This window comes from Hyla sarda, chromosome 1 (assembly GCF_029499605.1).
Source record: "Hyla sarda isolate aHylSar1 chromosome 1, aHylSar1.hap1, whole genome shotgun sequence".
Taxonomy (NCBI): Eukaryota; Metazoa; Chordata; class Amphibia; order Anura; family Hylidae; genus Hyla; species Hyla sarda.
The window spans coordinates 548,170,400-548,190,501 of NC_079189.1; the positions used below are offsets into that span (position 1 = coordinate 548,170,400).

At 39.3% G+C, this 20,102-nt stretch overlaps 1 protein-coding gene and 1 long non-coding RNA gene across 10 annotated transcripts in view; one reads left to right on the top strand and one right to left on the bottom strand.

Moving 5' to 3' along the window:
* LOC130292912 (uncharacterized) overlaps positions 1 to 3,538 on the top strand; it is a 66,107-nt gene extending 62,569 nt beyond the window's left edge. For both annotated transcript variants that reach the window (XR_008848158.1, XR_008848157.1), the window contains 2 exons: positions 724 to 843; positions 3,092 to 3,538. This is a non-coding gene — a long non-coding RNA (uncharacterized LOC130292912). The remainder of the gene's footprint in view (positions 1 to 723; positions 844 to 3,091) is intronic.
* Positions 1 to 20,102, bottom strand: part of THBS4 (thrombospondin 4) — a 127,305-nt gene that overhangs the window by 63,487 nt on the left and 43,716 nt on the right. For 2 of the 8 annotated variants that reach the window (XM_056541588.1, XM_056541584.1), the window contains exons 2-3: positions 12,376 to 12,545; positions 8,510 to 8,963 (exon numbers count right to left, since the gene is read on the bottom strand). In XM_056541588.1, the coding sequence (XP_056397563.1) occupies positions 8,510 to 8,594 (85 nt within the window). In that variant the 5' untranslated portion in view covers positions 8,595 to 8,963; positions 12,376 to 12,545. Of the gene's footprint in view, positions 1 to 8,509; positions 8,964 to 12,375; positions 12,555 to 20,102 lie in introns of all 8 variants that reach the window. The other 6 variants (XM_056541587.1, XM_056541586.1, XM_056541589.1 and 3 more) reach the window with 5 other exon arrangements.

Below are 20,102 nucleotides of genomic sequence, written 5' to 3' on the forward strand. Positions count from 1 at the left end.
ATTCAGTAACGCAAATACAGACTACATAGAATAACCCAATATAAAAGAGCACATACAAAAATATACTAAAGAATAAAGTGCTAATGCATTACTGAGGGAGATCAGAGTCAGCAAGGGAGCCAAAGGACCGCCAACCCCAACTAATCTGAGGACAGGCCATAATTGATTTTCCTGGAAACCGCATTACTTTCTAAACAACCAACCCCTAGGCACATTATGTTATTACATTTTGACATCCCATAATGCATTTGTAGTACCTTGTTATTTAATGTCTATCTATTACTAGATTCACAATAGCAACACCTAAGCTGCCTGATATGTTATCTGCTATATCAGAATTATGATTTGCTTTAAATATTAATAGGAGGTATAATTTATTAAAACAACCCCACCCCCAAGGAGCAGACACTAATAATTTAGGATATTGCCTATTAAGAATATAGGGTTAAGGATTAACCTCTACATGTAATATCCCAGACATCTGAAAACCACATTTAAACTCTATAACACTGTAAGCACTTTTAATGGTCATGTTGGCAGTTATGACAGGAAAATACATAGGATAACATCTTAATAAATGGTTAAAATATGTTTCTAAGCATTGCAGGTGTATCATTGATCTAGAGTGTGCCACAGATCTAAATCCCTTTAGATCCCTTTCCCATGTACTTGTCTTTTTACTGAGTAAGGTAGTAAAAAGTAATTGTGTCATATTTCTGCCAGATACAAGGAAGAAGAATACTGGCTCAACACCAAGTAAATTTGGGAGACTCTATGGCAATAAATGGAAAATGATCTGGACTGTAATCCCTGGCATTGGTTAGCAGTGTCCGTGAAACGCAGGTGAATTTTAGGTTCAGGTTAAGTATTTTAAGAGTTACACTGAAAGGGCAATATGATGCTAACATTCATGTTAGAAGAATATAGACCAAATTATAAGACACAATGCACACTTTATATTTTACCGGATCTATGATGAAAACTATAGATTTATTATGAACCATTATAAGTTGTTGCTATCTGTTTTTCTCATGAAATCATAATGGGGGAGAGTCATCAAAACCTGGTCAGGTATTGATACATCTCCCCCAATGAGTCTGCTAGGATGTATCTGTTATATATATATATATATATATATATAATGTAGCCTTTTCAGTTGCTACCCCCACAGTTTGCGTCTTCACTGTGTATGAGATTAAATGTCTGGGCTACAATTCCAGACAAGGGTGGCGCTGTTTCTGGGGGTGGAATAGACAGACCCTTTTCTTATCTCGTACCATGTCTATTAGATCAGCAGGCTTAGAATTTTTTCTGCAGTAAATAATCTTTCCCTTTTTCTTAAGAGATGACTAATATCAGTAGCAGTTACTTGCATTATGTATAGAAGTATGTCTGCACATTTTGCTACAAAGAAGACGTCTTGCGTGGCATTACACAAGGGAAGCTTATTAAAAACCTGACTGGGCAATGGAAAGTATGCATGATGGCATCCGCAGAGTCCATTCTTAGAGCATGAAGAATAAAAACAGATGTTGGCACGGGCCAGATAGACTGCTATTGTCATCATAGGTTTTACAGAAACGCCTTTTGTGCACAGGGACCACAAATATCACCAATGTATGCCAATTAAATTATGAGAGAACACATCAAAACATCAACTCTTATAAGACTGGCTCAGAAGCACTTGTTATTCCCATATACATACACAGTATACTTGGCTTAAGCACACCTTACTTGGGGACATTTCACCACTGTGTACTTCTTGGCTGTACATTTCGGCACTGTGCAATCTAAGCATTTAAAAAAGAAAAACTACTATGCTACATGGGAAATAACAAAATAGTACTTCAGGGCAGAATTTTTATAAGCGAAAATAATCTATCTATCTTTCTTTCAAGTACTTTAACGTCATGATGAAATAGTTATGCTTAAAGGAATTCTGTAGTGGAATATAACTTAAGTTATAGATAGCAGGGGGTCCAACCACTGGGCCCCCTGCGATCTCCTTTACTGGGCCGCGTCCGTATGCTGGAAGCGGCATTCTGTCCCCACGGCCGACACCCCCCCCCCCTCCATGTATCCCATATAGATGCATGGAGGGGAGGGTCTATCACTGCTTCCTGCGGGGGACAGCACAGCGCTTCCTGCAGACTGCCGTGGCTCCATAACGGAGATCACGGGGGGTCCCAGCAGTCTGACCCCATGCGATCTATAACTTATCCCCTATCCTTTGGATAGGGGATAAGTTATATTCCACTAAAGTTCTCCATTAAATAATTAGGGACCTGTTGGTAGTATACAATCATCTAGAATGTAACAGTATGCAATAGTATTAAGATTTATCTCTACTCAAGGGCTCATATCTAAACTACCATAACTTTCACTATTACAATGACAATCCACAATTGTGGCATCCTCCAGTGGATGCCATATTATGGAGATATGCTTCACTAAGCATTGCCTCTATAGAAGAATATTGGAACAGATTTATTATTACTGGATTAAATGAGCACTATCACTGTTACAGGGAAATTTCAAAAGTTTTCATTGGTCTGGGTCACAGTGCTGAGACCGCCACAAAATATGGTCTTTCAGTTCAGTATTTTATTTTTATATTGCAATCCATTATGCTCAAATATTACTACACAGAGTTAGGACCATTGTGCATTTCACTAAATATTATCTTGGGGCTGGACCCAGCTGGTGTATGAAGACTAGCACTGCTCCATGGTATAAAGTATACAAATTACCCCTATAGCTTTATAAGTTTAGCTCTAAGCTCTAACATATTAGCCAAACCAAAGTCTTCTCAAAGCAGAGCTGGTTAACAAATAGTACACCAATTGAGTCAGGCATTTCTGTTGCTAATCATTACCATGCTCAGTACTATTGAGGGGCAAGAACCCTAAAACAGCTACAATCTACAGTATGAGGCTTCTAGGCTTACCAAAGGGCAGAAAGACCTGGCCTGGAAGGCTGTTCAGGAGGGCCTACCCTAAAAACCTTTCATTAATTCCTGCAGACTGTGCAACGCTATGTACTGCCAAGGTGCCCATTCACTGAGGAAACAACTTTTCATCTCTTTTGGCAGTGCCCATTTGCCCTGCTCTGTTGGATGACGTGGGATATGAACTAAGAGACACCCAGGAGTTGACTATCGCACAACCTGATGCAGGTGGCCTAGCATCTTATAAATGTCTAATTAGAAATTTGGAGAGGATGTCCGTCCAGGACTGCCGCAACCTGCTCAGAGACTATTCCATAATGACAATTCGGACATCAAGAAAAATAGGATTAACCCCCCATGTGTTTTGTCTTTCATCAAAAGTGTGGGCCTCCCTACTTCCTTCTTTCCCAATCCTCATTACACTTATGACTGTCTGTAATGCTTTGGTGTTTGACTTTGTTGCTTTTATAATTTGTGCAGGAATGTAGTGTAGCATGTGGTAAGAGTCCTATGCTGTATGTTGTACTGTCGCATATGTTGTAATCATTAATTGTGTGCTGATTCCACAGTACATTGTATGTATTTGTAATGATGATTGATAGCTAATAAAGTTATTTTCAATCGAAAAGCTGTCTACAGACTGGTGTCTTATCTTTTTGGAGGGAACTCTGGTTTGGCTAATATAGGATAGCAAATGGTCAAAGAACAAACTTTTATTTTTCTGGAGGAGAACTAATTTCAATACTAAATACTACTAAATTGAGTATTTCAATTTGTCATGACTGACTACAGTCAATACCAACTGAATCCAATAGAGTGCCTTTGGCTCCATTAGACAAATAACACGTGCCACCTAGTGGTTGTCTGTGGAGATGGGCTGATTGGTCAGTAGTATGCAATAACTGCAATACTGAAACATCTGCAAACAAAAGCAATATATCCTGGTTTCTGTCATTGTTTAGAATATGCACTAACATAAAGACAAGCTTCTCTTCATAAAATCCAGTGGTCCCCAACCCAATCCTCAAGTCCCACCAATCCCACCAATCCTGGATTTTTCATTTACTCCACTGGAATAGGACAGGGAAAAATTCCAATCCTGGACTATTGGTGGCCCTGGAGGACTGGGTTGGGGACCTCTGGTAAAATCCATGACAAATATTAGTTATGCTGCTGTTCTAAGGTTTACCTGCTCAGTAGGAACAAAAGGAAATCGCAAAATTGTAATCATTTTCTGGCAACCATGGCTGTGTGCCATTCACATCTATTATTACTCTCATTTCCCTGCCAATATAAGTGCAATATGCTGGCAGTGAAGCATTTGGCATGATTCATTCTGTAAAATCATTGTAATATGCTCATTCATTCTAGAAGTCATAAAGAAGCAGGAAAATCTAGACCCTGAGGCTCATACGGACTTTTAACATTTTGCTTGTTAAATGTGACAGGAACATGACTGGGGCAGATACTATCTGTAGGATCTCACCTGTAAAAAGCTTTCTGCTGGTGCCCCTGTTGTAGCAGTAGCACAAGCCTTGCAGCCAAGTTCCCATCTACACTTTTTCTTTGAAGATATCCTCTAAAATGCAGATGCTTTTTTGAGTACAAAAAAATCCTGTAGCTACCAGTAGGTTAGACATCCTTACCAGTTTAGATTGTAGAAAAAAGAATATGGATAATAAGCAAAGGTGCCTCCAACCTAGAGACACATGTGCATTGAGTTCATATGTTCTTCTCATGTTTTTCTACCGAGGGTTTCCTCTGGGTATAACAGTTTTTATTTAGATTGTGAGCCCCAATTGGGACAGGAACTGACAATCTCTGTACAATGCTGTGGAATATGACGCGCTTTATCACTTTATATTTAAAATTAGCTATTTTTGGTATCTGAATGGCAATCCTTAGGGTACTGCTTTTCTGTCTCTAGATCAGTGATCTTTCTCCATAAATCTGGTAACTAAATACTGTCATATTATTACATTTCAGAAATGCATTTGGGCCACTTATAAACTCTTTTAATGAATTCATCATAAACCACTGCCCACCTCAAAAAGTTCTGAATATCATTGCTCTAACAGTAAAGAATCTCCTACCATATCAGTGTAAAGAGCTTTTTATTTGAAAAATAGATACTCCATTGTTATAGTTACAGTCCAGGGTATAAATAGTTCATAGATGCCCCTAGCATAGGGCATCAGGGAATTTTTGACCCTGTGCCCCAGTTCTCTAGGCAGTTCAACCCTCAACTGCATCTGTGGCCTTCTCCACTATTCACTTACAGAGGCTGTGAGAACTTCAGGCCTGCAGACAATCCCCCACAGGCTGTCTGGGAAACATGTCCAAGTGGCCGAAAGGTTGCAGGTCAGAAGTCACAGCAGCTCTTGTGGGAACAAGGATTGGTTCATTTTGGTATCTTATTCTATTTGACCATGTGGGGCATTATTACTACTTGGGGACAATGTGGGAGCATTATTACTGCATGGGGAGCGAATGGAGTTATTATTACTACATGGGGGCACATATGCCTTGGGGCCCTTGCCTCAGATCTTTGTTGTAGACCCTAGGAACAGCCCTACATGAGGGAAATCTCTGTAATGACTCTCTGTAATACACTTTGTCAGCAGCTGCCTGGCATTGATATTTCCTATAGAAAATACAGTAGTTTGTATTGTGTGAATTATTGTGTGTTTACTTTGCCCCACAGATATTTTTCCTGATTCTATCTATGATAGGAAGACTAGTGCAACATGCAGTCTCATCTTCCCTTTTAAACAGCAGAAACCAATGGGCCCCAATATAAGTTAATGGGGTATGTCGGGTGTCATTGATGCCCAATGTGCAAAGCATCCAGCGCTCTATCATTTTCTATTCCTATGGCCAAACAGAAAGTCAGAAATGACAATGGAGATGTGAACAAAGTCTGAGATTAGTCATTTACCATAAATAATTGCTTCACAAGTAATGTGCCTCCAGCTGTTACAAAACTACAACTCCCAGCATGCTGTCCGGGCATGCTGGGAGTTGTCATTTTGCAACAGCTGGAGGCACATTGGTTGAGAGCATCGAAGAGCGGAAAAAGACCACCTGGTCCATCTAGTCCACCCTCATATAATTTTCTTTATTTCTATGTTAGGATGGATATGTGTTTATTCCAGGCCATATACATTTACCTACTGTTGATTTACCAACCACATCTGCCAGAAATTTGTTTCCAGTATCTATTATTCTTTCAGTAAAAAAAAATATTACATCCCATTGCTTCTCATCTTCCCACAACAATTTTCAGATTGTTCCCCTTGTTTTTGAGTTTAGTACATTTCCAATAATTTTAGTAGATTTTTTCTATTATTTATGTATACAACTCATGTATGAAAGTATGAAAGTAGCAAAATACAATGTTCGAATCCATGCTTCCAATATTTCTTAATGTAACCATATAAAAGTTACCATACTTATAAAAGTTAATATAACCATATAAGAGTTACTAAACTTATAAGAGTTAACATAACCATATAAAAATGACTATACTTATAAGAGTTAAAGGGGTGCTCCGGCCCTAATACATCTTATCCCCTATCCAAAGGATAGGGGATAAAATGAATGATTGCGGGGGGTCTTGCCGCTGGGGACCACTCGCAATCTGTCATTCCGCACCCACCTTTGTGAGCTCTCCGCAGCACTGGAGGTCACACGGGGGCGGAGTTGTGACGTCACGATACTCGAGCCCCGCAGTCATCACACTTCACACTCGGAGCCTCCAGCACTGCGGAGAGCTCACAAAGGTGGGTGCGGAATGACAGATTGCGGGGGTCCCCAGCGGCGAGGCATAAGAGCCGGAGTACCCCTTTAATGTAACCATATAAAAGTTACTATACTTATAAGAGTTGATATAACCATATTTATTTTATTTTATTATTTATATAGCGCCTACAGATTCCGCAGCGCTTACAATTATGGGGTACAAACAAAGACAAGTATCAGACATAATATTACACAATAACTATTCAAACAAGAGGTGTGGGGATATGTTGAGGATATGTTGAGGCCAATTAGGGAATGTTATAGGCCTGTCTGAAGAGATGTGTTTTTAGGCCACGTTTGAAACTATGGATGTTGTTGTTGAGTCTGAGGTATTGAGGGATAGCATTCCAGAGAACCGATGCAGCACGAGTGAAGTCTTGGAGACGGGAGTGAGAAGTTCGGATTATAGAAGATGTTAGTGTGAGATCATTAGCAGATCGAAGAGAACGTGTAGGATGGTAGACAGAGATGAGAGAGGAAATGTAGGGAGGTGCAGCATTGTGGAGAGCTTTGTGTGTGAGACTGAGGATTTTGTACTGTATTCTGGACTGAATTGGTAACCAGTGTAGTGACTGGCACAGGGAGGAGGCGTCGGTGTAGCGGCTGGAGAGGAAGATGAGTCTGGCTGCGGCATAAAGGATGGACTGGAGAGGAGATAGTTAATATACTTATAAAAGTTAATATAACCATATGAGTTACTAAACTTATAAGAGTTAATATAACCATATAAGAGTTAATATACTTATAAGAGTTACTATAACCATATAAAAGTTAATATACTTATAAGAGTTAATATAACCATATAAGAGTTAATATACTTATAAGAGTTACTATAACCATATAAGAGTTAATATACTTATAAGAGTTAATATAACCATATAAAAGTTACTATACTTATAAGAGTTAATATACTTATAAGAGTTAATATACTTATAAGAGTTAATATATCCATATAAAAGTTACTATACTTATAAGAGTTAATATAACCATATAAGAGATATTAAACTTATAAGAGTTAATATAACCATATAAGAGTTAATATAACCATATAAAAGTTACTATACTTATAAGAGTTAATATACTTATAAGAGTTAATATACTTATAAGAGTTAATATATCCATATAAAAGTTACTATACTTATAAGAGTTAATATAACCATATAAGAGATATTAAACTTATAAGAGTTAATATAACCATATAAGAGTTAATATAACCATATAAAAGTTACTATACTTATATGGTTATATTAACTCTTATAAGTATAGTAACTTTATTATGGTTATATTAACTCTTATATGGTTATATTAACTCTTATAAGTATATTAACTCTTATAAGAGTTACTAAACTTCTGAGTTAATATAACCATATAAAAGTTACTATACTTATAAGAGTTAATATAACCATAAAAGAGTTCATATACTTATAAGAGTTAATATAACTATATAAGAGTTACTAAACTTATAAGAGTTAATATAACCATATAAGAGTTCATTTACTTATAAGAGTTAATATAATCATATAAGATTTACCAAACTTATAAGAGTTAATATAACCATATACTGTAAGAGTTACTATACTTATATGGTTATATTAACTCTTAAAAGACTTACTACTATATTACATTTCAGTCTGCGACTATATATATATATCTATCTATATATATATATATATATATATATATATGCGCTCAAATGATGTATTCCGTCTATGTATGTATGTTAGGATCTACATCCTAGAGATAAGTATAAAGGGGGCTTACCTTGGTAATTTGTCTGCGCTTCACATCCCCAGTATAATTCCAGCAACACCTGCAATAGAAGCAGCAATATTTTCCTTTTAGGCATCTTCCTGAGTACTGTGGAGTTCTCCAGGAGCAGCTGATGGATGTGGAGAGCTCCCCAGCAGAGGGCAGGTCTACTGAGTGCCTGGGAACAGTGGAAGGGCTTGATCTCCTCTATTAAACATGCATGGGTAGAGGCTACAGCTGGTCCGCAGAACACTTCTTGGGGACACTGAAAATCTGCTCTCACTCCTTCAGTGTTTATTTGGCAGTCCCTCTGACAAAAAGAGGTGGGATCTTGGGGGGGAAAACTCCAGCTGAGCTTTAAATCCCAGGGTGTTTATGACCTCCGCCTTCAAAGAAAGTACTGGAGAGATACAGAACACTTCTTGCCTGGCACAGGGAGGTTATGCCAAGGAGTTAAGGTTTCACCCTGTAAAAACATTCACAATCCCATCAGGAGATAAGCCAATATTAGCAATGTCTCATTGAGCCCGACACACACCTTGGAGTAAAATTTGGGTTCTCAAATTTTATGCAAGAGTCAATAATACCCTACAATAGAAGAAAATCTCAAAGTTTAGAGACTTTATTTGGTGTAGAAATGTTGCAGAAATTTCTCTGTTGAGTAAAGTTTGCGAAACCTTTCACTAAAATGATTTAGATTAAAATGACTTTGGTACACTTGGTGTTTTTACATTGCAGTGGTTGCTGTTTCATGAAGTGCAACTTTTGTTTAAAAAAGTCACAAGTTTTTCGCAAATCTACACCAGCCCAGTCCTGGCTTACAAAACTGGCTGTGGGAAGCATTTTAAAAAAGTTGCACATTTATTGTGCACCAATAAATGTGCAAGGAGGAATCAAAGTGACGTTCTGAAGTGATTTTTCTGTTTTTTGCCTTCAGGCGTTACATTAATTAACTCCCCTGCGGTATTATGATAAATATGTTGCACATAAGCAAAACCAATGCAAAAATAAATGACTTCAAAACTCACTTTCTAAAGACAATAAATGTCCTTCTATGACTTTGTACTTTAACATCTGTGTATACATTGTATAGGATATGCTGTAGAATAAATAATGGGTTTCTACCCACCACAAGTAGACACTTATCTCCCAGTCAGTAATAAAGTAGGTATGTAAGGGGAGTAAATAAAATGTCACTTATATTCAAGGGGTACTCCGCCCCTAGACATCTTAACCCCTTTCCAAAGGATAGGGGATAAGATGTCAGATCGCAGGGGTCCCGCCGCTGGGGACCCCCGGGATCTCGGCTGCAGGACCCACCTGTTGCGGCTTTCGGCAGCGCTGGAGCCTCTCATCCTAACGCCTCACGACCACGGTGACGTGAGATCGTGACATCACGCCCCGCCCCCGTGTGATGTTATGCCCCGCCCCCTCAATGCAAGTCTATGGAAGGGGGCGTGACGGCTGTCACGCCCCCTCCCATAGACTTGCATTGAGGGGCGGGCGTGATGTCACATGGGGGCAGAGTCATGACGTCACGATCTCACGTCACCGTGGTCGGGAGCCGAAGCCTCCAGCGTTTCCGGAAGCGACAACAGGTGGGTGCTGCAGCCAAGATCCCGGGGGTTCCCAGCGGCAGGACCCCTGCGATCTGACATCTTATCCCCTATCCTTTGGAAAGGGGATAAGATGTCTAGGGGCAGAGTACCCCTTTAAGAAAACTGTATCCACAAAAAACGAGAATACATATAGTGCCCAAAATATATCAGCAGTCCACATGTGGTATTCATTCAGGCACCTTTTTGATTTCAAAACAGCAGGGTATGATGTATTTCTCTGCAGTTTTTTTCTATTGATTTAGATATTTTCCATCACCATATTGCTTCACAATATTCTTAATATTGCACTTCAGATATTTGCATAGTCAGAGTGTCTGTTGTAATAATTCTTATTGCACTTTAAAGCCTTATTATTGAGTCCCGGAACCCAGTCCATAAAGCATATCTATATTCAAAGTCCATCAAGGCTCAAGGCTTAATTCATGTATAGACAGTTAAAGTGCAATATGCAGCAATGGTGCTAGCAGTGGATACAGATAAAAGTAACCTGTGCTCCTGGTACTTGTTTCCTTGTGGTCCGTTCACGCTAGTGTAGCTATTCAGATCCACAGGTATACGTAACTTGCGATTCAACGCGTTTTCCCCATAAGCGGTTCATCAGGATTCATTTTCTTATTCTTAATAGCTGCTGTAGAGGCATGTAGTGGACACGACACTGATGGCGGTCATGTAGCTACCCCGTGTATGAGTGAAGCTTATATACATATTAGCCCATCCCTCTATTTTCTAACCTTCCTATTTTCTAACCTTTTTTTTTGTGGATGCAGTTTTCTTAAATATTGGTAAATGAGACAAGTACCTGGTTGCATTGCCCTGGGAAACAGACTGCTATAATGCACATACATGTTTATTATGTGGATGACATGATGGCGGCATTTTGAATTATATGCTTTTTTCTACTACCTTTTGATACATCTGGGAATTTTATAGTGAACAAAATAAATGTTATGTTTTAATCCTATAATCTCTTCAGTGCAACATTAATACCTATATGGGATTACTTGCTATATTTTGCGTCTAAACACAGATCAGTGGCTTATAAAATACAGTAGTGTCAGTGTAGAGACAACAAATCAATTCAATAGTCATAAATAATAGACATTTAGCAGAGTGAAGGGACGGAAGATACAGAATCTGTCGCTGTTGAGCACTATAAATAATCGCCCCAGTGGTCCATAAGTCATAGGACACACTGCCCTGTAAGAAAAGAATAGCATTCTCCTGGTCTGGTCAGCCGGTTTCGGCGATTCAGCATTCTCCTGTGCGATCCGCAGTAGCAGGGAGCCGTGCTATCACGCCGGCTGCTCAGCGCACATGTGTAGTGTGACCAAGCTGAGAACCCGTGAAACGGGACCGTCATTACACGAGCTCGGCCGAGCTCTTTCTTTTCCCTCTTCCCGACCTTGACTTCTGTATTCCATGCAACCCCTGGAATAAAAGACACCCTTCTTTGGCATAATACCGGGTGAGTGCGTTTTATGTACCTTCTACTTGTTGAATTTAGCTATTCTATTTGTTCCATGTAAGCGCACCACTGATACCCTTGCCACACCGCCCGTCCATCTGTACCTTCAGTACCTTACAGGACCTACAGTGCCGGCTCTCCATCTATTAGCTGTCTGCATTTATAAGGAGGACATCAACAAGATAGGATTAACCCCTGAGGAAGACTGGAAAGCGGTCGTTTGGGGCACACAGCAATTCTCCTTATTATTTGGCAACATGGGTGAGTGTTATGTGGGACATTTGTAGACGCCAGCTTTTGACTTCAGTAGGACGGGTTCTATATAGGAGTAATGCTTATCATTGTTTATTTACTCCCCTTCCACAGTGCTATCACACTTATTTTTGTGCTGTTATCTAATATTACTGTACAGTTTATTACCACTTCCACTCTCCATCTTGGTTTGCCAAATGACATATACAGTGTTTTTACATTATTATTGTGAGGAATTGCCCACTTTGTCAGTATCTTTTGTTGTGTTTTGCTTCATCTTTGATTTATTTTATGTTTAATATATGTTTTTAATTTTAGTCTTCTACAATAAATCATGGTTTTAATCGTTATTTGGTGGCAGATATATGACTCTTTTTTTTCTTTGGTGTCAATAATATGGTTGGAGTCTCTGCGATTGTTACATATCCATAGGTTACTATACTAAGGTATAAAGATATGCTTGACTATGTGGCAGCATATAAAGTGGGACTTTTGGTGTTAAAAGATACATAAATGCATTATGTAAATATACTGACACCTACAGCTAGAAAAAAAAGCTATCATGTCCCCAGTTTTGGGGTTTTACCATGGTTCTCGGCCTGGTTCTTTTTTATTCTTGCCTGATCATCAGCTGTATTGGATTTACTTCTCAGAAGCCAGTAAGATTTTCATCCTGTAGTCATGGGACTAGAGCTCCATGAAGATGTAAATACTGCAGTAACTGTAAAGAGAATAAGTAATCAGAAAATTACTTGTATAAATTAAGTTTTTATGTAATTACTATCTATATTTTAAAATAATCCTGAAGACTTGCAGTTCTCAGTCAGGCCACTAGGCTTAATATTAAAGGGAAACTGACAGCAGAGTCACTTGCCCTAACCAGCTGGTTGTGTCTGATCACAATGGTCTTTACCTTATTTTGCTACATGGCGCTGCTCCCGCAAGGTCACAAAAAATCCTAATAAGTAAATGATGATCTTTGGTGCACTGGTAATCGATCCCTTTCCCATTGGTGCACTGGTAATCCTTCCTGGCCAGTCCTTAATGCATCCTATGAAATATTTGTAATCTTTTTCTGCAAGTAGACATTTTGTGCTGTTAGATCCCGCGCATGCACCGTCATAGTCCATGCTGGCCACATGGGTGGGATCTCACAGCTCCTACCTCCTATGTGCAGAATAGTGAGATTATACATATTTTATAGAGGGATGCACCAATCAGCTGATTAACCCCTTAAGGACCCAGCCCATTTTTCACCTTAAGGACATGGGCATATTTTGCACATCAGACCACTGTCACTTCAAGGATTAATAACTCTGGGATGCTTCTACTTTTCATTCTGATTCCAAGATGATTCCGAGATAGTTTTTTCTTGACATAGTCTACTTTATGTCAGTGGTAAATTTTTGTCGATACTTGCATTATTTCTTGCTGAAAAATTCCAAAATTTTATGAAAAATTTGAATATATTGCATTTTGTTTACTTTGAAAGGCTCTGCTTATAAGGAAAATAGACACAAGAGCAGTAGAAGTCTAGCACCACTAATATAAATAGGTATATGAGAGCATAAATGTGAGAAATAAAACACAGCTTGTAAATGTGTCTGTCCGGGCAGTGGTTGCTGTGGGTAACGGCGGTGCTCTTATCAAAGAAAGTCCAGAAATGCAGCACATTCATCATATGTGGAAAAAAAGAAGATAAAGCACTCACCGCAGCCGGAGTTGCAACAGCCCTGGGCCAGAGGAAACACCTCAGTGCGTGAAACTGGTTGCTGCCCCTTCGTTCCGCCCCCACCTCACCTGTTCCATCCATTGCTCCCTGTGTGTCTATCCGTCCTGCTATATGTATCCAAGCACTGGAACAAATCCACATTTTGTTGTTGCAACTCCGGCTGTAGTGAGTGCTTTAACTTCTTTTTTTCCACATATAACAAATTATAGATTGATTCACATATACAATATGTCTACTTTATATTTTCATCCTAAAGTTAACATGTTTTTACCGGATTTGAAGTGGATTTGAAGGACCTTCATATTATAAATACCTAATAAATGAACCCATTATAAAAACTGCACCCCTCAAAGTATTCAAAATGACATTCAGAAAGTGTGTTAACCCTTTAGGTGTTTCACAGGAATAGCAGCAAAGTGAAGGAGAAAATTCAAAATCTTCATTTTTTACACTCGCATGTTCTTGTAGACCCAGTTTTTGAAATTTTACAAGGGGGTAAAAGGAGAAAAAGCCCCCCAATATTTTTAACCCATTTTCTCTCGAGTAAGGAAATACCTCATATGTGTATGTCAAGTGTTCTGTGGGTGCAGTAGAGGGCTCAGAAGGGAAGGAGCGACAATGGGATTTTGGAGAGTGAGTTTTTCTGAAATGGTTTTTCTAAAATGAAAAGGAGCTTCATGTCACATTTAGGAAGCTCCTATGGTGCCAGAACAGCAAAAAAAAACAACAACATGGCATACTATTTTGGAAACCACACCCCTCAAGGAATGAAACAAGGGGTACAGTAAGCCTTAACACAACAGTTTGACAACTTTTTGTTAAATTCGTATGTGTAAATAAATTTTTTTTAACTAAAATGCTGGTTTTCCCCCAAATTTAACATTTTTACAAGGGGTAATAGGAGAAAATGCCCCCCAAAATTCGTAACCCCATCTCTTCTGAGTATGGAAATTTCCCACATGTGGATGTCAAGTGCACTGTGGGTGCACTACAATGCTCAGAAGAGAAGTCACATTTGGCTTTTGGTAAGCAAATTCTGCTGAAATGTTTTTTGGGGGTCATGTAGCATTTAGGAAGCCCCTATGGTGCCAGAACAGCAAAAAAAAAAAAAAAAAAACTCATGGCAACTATTTTGGAAACTACACCCCTCAAGGAATGTAACAAGGGGTACAGTGAGCCTTAACACCCCACAGGTGTTTGACAAATTTCCGCAAAATTTGGATGTGAAAATGAATAATTAGATTTTTTTCACTTAAATGCCGGTGTTACCCCAAATTTTTCATTTTCACAAGGGGTAATAGGAGGGAAAAAAAAACTAAAAAAATTTGTAACCCCATTTTTTCTGAGTATATAAATGCCCCATTAGTGTATTTAAAGTGCCCTGCTGGCGAACTACAATGCTCAGAAGAGGAGGAGTACCAAATCAGCTTTTGGAGAGAGAATTTGGTTGGATTAGAAGTCAGGGGCCATGTGCATTTACAAAGCCCCCCGTGGTGCCAGAACAGTGGACCCCCCCCCCCCACATGTGATCCCAATTTGGAAACTATAACCACACAGAATTTAATAAGGAGTGCAGTGAGCATTTACACCCCACAGGTGTCTGACAGATTTTTGGAACAGTGGTCCGTGAAAATGAAAAACTAAATTTTGTCAAACACCTGTGGGATGTTAAGGCTCACTATACCCCTTGTTACATTCCATGAGGGGAAAAATTGTGTTACAAATTTTGGGGGGCTTTCTCCTTTTACCCCTTATGAAAAGGTAAAGTTGGGGTCTACACCAGAATGTTAGTGTAAAAAAATTTCATTTTTTATACTAACATGCTGGTGTTGCCCCATAGTTTCAATTTACACAAGCGGTAAAAAGGAAAAAGACCCCCACAATTTGTTACGCAATTTCTCCTGAGTACAGAACTACCCCATATATGGCACTAAACTGTTGCCTTGAAATACGAAAGGGCTCCAAAGCGAGCGCCATGCACATTTGAGGCCTATTTTGGGGATTTGCATCTGCCACCAAAATACCCTACTGCAGTGTTTCCCAAACAGAGTGTCTCCAGCTGTCAGTGACTGTCCAGCAATACTGGGAGTTGATGTTTTTCAACAGCTGTAGGCTCTGTTTTGGAAACATTTTACAACACATTTTTTCTTTTTTTTTTTGGGGGGGGGGGAGGTGACTATGTAAGGGTATATGTAGTGTTTTAATTTTAATTTTGTGTAGGTGTAGTGTTTTTAGGGTACATTCACACTAGCGGGGATTTACAGTAAGTTTGAGCTGGGAGTTTGAGCTGCAGCCGAAAATTAGCTGCATCTCAAACCTGCAGCAGAAAACTCGCTGTAAATCCCCTCCTGTGTGAATGTACCCTGTACATGACCTTCCACTGATTACTTTTTAGTGCTTAGGAACTGGCAAATGTTAAGTCCTGTGAAGAACACCCTATTTATATAGTGGTTTGTAAGCAAAACCACTGTGGTAACCCATGTTTGTCTGGTGTACCACATAAAAATAAATGTATTCAATAAAGTTTCTTGAGGTTGCAGCCAAGTGACTAACATCCTACCAAGGTGCAAACATCTGCATGATCTGAGTGTTGCAGGTACGCTGATAGGGTTGTTCGAAGAGTGGATGTACCATAATGGTTTGAATCTTATAGTTTAAAGGGAACCTGTCATCAGTTTTATGCTGCTTAAACCAAGGGCAGCACAAAACTGGTGCAGGCATTGTCAGTCCAGGACATCATTAATTAGTCTGACACGCTATGGCTCCCCGCCCGGCCGGCTTGTGTGACACTTCTCATCCTATACAATACTAAGGAGAGACGTTTCACTCAGCATCTAAAGGGCAGGGAGCAGCCTCCAGGACCCTGCCCCCTCTCCCGTTATTACTTACCAGGGTTCTGGTGGCATTTTTAAACTATGACTACTCTTATGCCCCTAAGCGTACCAGGGTAATTCATAGTGTAACAGGCTGGTGATGCCTGCACCTCTTTTAAGCTGATTGGTCTATAGTTAGACTGTTTTTAAGGAGGAAGGTCAAAGAGGGAAATAACCTAATAAGCTGGGAAAGAGTTATTTTTGTTCTGATAAGATATAAATTTCTATTTTCACTTGTACTATTAGTTTATGCAAAGATTGTTGAAATGCATGTAACCATTTGAAAGGACTGTCTAGCCAAGAAAACCTTAAAGGGGTTATCCACCATAAGGTGATTTTAGTACGTACCTGGCAGACAGTAATGGACATGCTTAGGAAGGATCTGCACTTGTTTTGGGCTAAATGGCTATGTTGTGAGATTACCAGAACACTGTGGCTAGCTTTTTGTGAACTTGTATTTCCTGTTTTCAGTTTTCTTGTTTGCCTACAAATCCCATGATTCCATTTTCCTCCTTCCCACACATCAGCCACCCCACCCATTGAAACATAAATGAGCTCCAGCTGTTGCATTACTTGCAGATTGCTTTCTCCACCCATTGAAGCAGACAGGCTCCCTGTCATCAGCTGACTAGTGAGTCAGGTCTCGACCGCATTGCAAGCTGGGAAAAATCCGAGACAGCAGTCATTTTGTATGCTGGTAAAAATAAATATTGGGGTGAAAATCACAGAAGAATGTGAGAAAACAGTCATACACAGGTACAGACACTATATTATGAACTACACTAACTTTACAGCCCCTGTAGCATAATCAAATAAAATAAAAAATCCTGGAATACCCCTTTAATTTATATAGCCTTTTATGCCATGTAATGTTTTCCTCTGTACATGTCAAGAATGTTCAAAACAGACAATCCCTTTAAATTAATATGTCCTCATTCCTGGACAAGCCCTCTGATTAGGGGTACAAGTACAGGGGTATTCTGGGCTTTAGAATTACATTGCAAGTAACTTCTGAAATGCAATCCTGGCATTTTCCATATATGCTGCGTTATAGCTAAGGGGTTATGTCATGTCTGCTAGTGATCAAACACATACATGGATAATGACTGAAGAAGGAAATGGCTTACAGCAAATACTAAACATATTCAAATCAATGCATATGTTCATTAATAAGAGAGCTGTTTGTTCTGGATTGGTTCCAGTTAGAGATGAGCGAACTTTTGAAAAATTCGATTCGGTCGATTCGACGAATTGTTAAAAAAAAAAGCCAAATTTATTATTAAAAACAGCTATTTCTGGCCTACAGAGAGCCTCAATAGGGGTGTAGAATACTTTGCTGTGTTCTAACATGCATATGGAGTGTGCTGGGGTATTTACATGGTTACATAGTTACATAGTTAGTATGGTTAAAAAAAGACATACGTCCATCAAGTCCAACCAGGGAATTGAAGTGAAGGGTGTAAGGGGATAAGGGAAAGGGATGTAGTTTTATAATTCTGCATAAGCATTAATGTTATTTTGTTCCAGGAATGTATCTAACCCTGTTTTAAAGCTGTTAATTGTTCCTGCTGTGACCAGTTCCTGAGGTAGACCGTTCCATAAATTCACAGTCCTCACGGTAAAGAAGGCGTGTCGCCCCTTTAGACTAAACCTTTTCTTCTTCATACGGAGGGAGTGCCCCCTCGTCCTTTGGGGGGGTTTAACCTGGAACAGTTTTTCTCCATATTTTTTGTATGGGCCATTTATATACTTATATACGTTTATCATATCCCCCCTTAAACGTCTCTTCTCAAGACTAAACAATTGTAGCTCCTTTAATCGCTCCTCATAGCTAAGATGTTCCATGCCCCATATTAGTTTAGTCGCGCGTCTCTGCACCCTTTCCACCTCCGCAGTGTCCCTTTTATGAACAGGCGACCAAAACTGAACAGCATATTCCAGGTGAGGACATACCAATGCTTTATAAAGGGGGAGTATTATGTCCCGGTCCCTTGAGTCCATGCCTCTTTTGATACATGACAATATCCTGCCGGCTTTGGAAGCAGCAGCCTGACATTGCATGCTATTCTGTAGTCTGTGATCTACAAGTACCCCCAGATCCTTCTCTACCAGTGACTCTGCCAGTTTAATCCCCCCTAAGACATACGATGCATGCATGTTCTTAGTACCCAGATGCATAACTTTACATTTATCCACATTGAACCTCATTTGCCAAGTGGATGCCCAGACACTTAGTCTATCCAAGTCATCTTGTAACTTATGCACATCCTCTATAGACTGTACCGTGCTACAAAGCTTGGTGTCATCTGCAAAGATAGAAACAGAGCTGTTAATACCATCCTCTATATCATTGATGAATAAATTAAACAGCAGCGGGCCCAGTACTGAACCTTGGGGTACACCACTAATAACCGGGGACCAATCAGAGTACGAATCATTGACCACCACTCTCTGGGTACGATCCATGAGCCAGTGTTCAATCCAGTTACAAACTAAAGTTTCCAAGCCCAAGGACCTTAACTTACCTGTCAGACGTCTGTGAGGGACAGTATCAAACGCTTTGGCAAAATCCAGAAACACTATATCCACAGCCATTCCTCTGTCAAGGCTTCTACTCACCTCTTCATAAAAGCAAATTAGATTGGTTTGACAACTTCTATCCTTAGTAAACCCATGCTGGCTATCACTTATAATACTATTATCCCCTATGTATTCCTGTATGTAGTCCCGTATAAGTCCTTCAAACAATTTACCCACAATGCACGTTAGACTTACCGGTCTATAATTGCCTGGCGAAGACCTAGAGCCCTTCTTGAAGATTGGTACCACATTAGCCTTGCGCCAGTCCCTTGGCACAATACCAGACACCAGATAATCTCTAAATATCATGAACAGGGGTACAGATATTACTGAACTTACCTCTCTAAGAACACTTGGGTGTAGTCCATCCGGCCCTGGAGATTTGCTTACATTTACTTTACTTAACTTACCTTGTACCATCTCTACATTAAGCCAGTTCAGTACATTATATGATGTGTTACCAGCACTGACCTGGCCAATGTCAGCTCCTTTTTCCATAGTGTATACAGAACTAAAGAACCCATTCAGTAGCTCCGCCTTCTCTTGATCGCCCGTGACAACCTCCCCATTATCATTATTAAGGGGTCCTACATGCTCTGTCCTTGTTTTTTTGTATTTATATATCTAAAAAAATATTTAGGATTAGTTTTGATTTCTTTGGCCACCTGTCACTCATTTTGAATTTTTGCTGTTTTTATTACATTTTTACAGATTTTATTAAGCTCCTTGTACTGTTTAAATGTTATAGCTGACCCATCAGATTTGAATTTTTTGAAGGCTATTTTTTTGTTGTTTATTGCTCTTTTAACCTAATTTGTCAGCCATGTAGGATTTAGTTTTAATCGTTTATATTTGTTCCCCTTTAGTATATATTTAGCTGTATAGTTATTTAGAGTTGATTTAAACATGTCCCATTTACCTTCTGTATCAGTATTTGAGAACACCTCCCCCCAGTCTATGTCCTGTAGTGCAGCCCAGGGAAATTTGCCTTTTTAAAGTTATATGTTTTTGCCTTCCCCGTCTGTCTTTGTTTTCTACATTTTAAATCAAAAGTAACTATATTGTGGTCGCTATTACCAAGGTT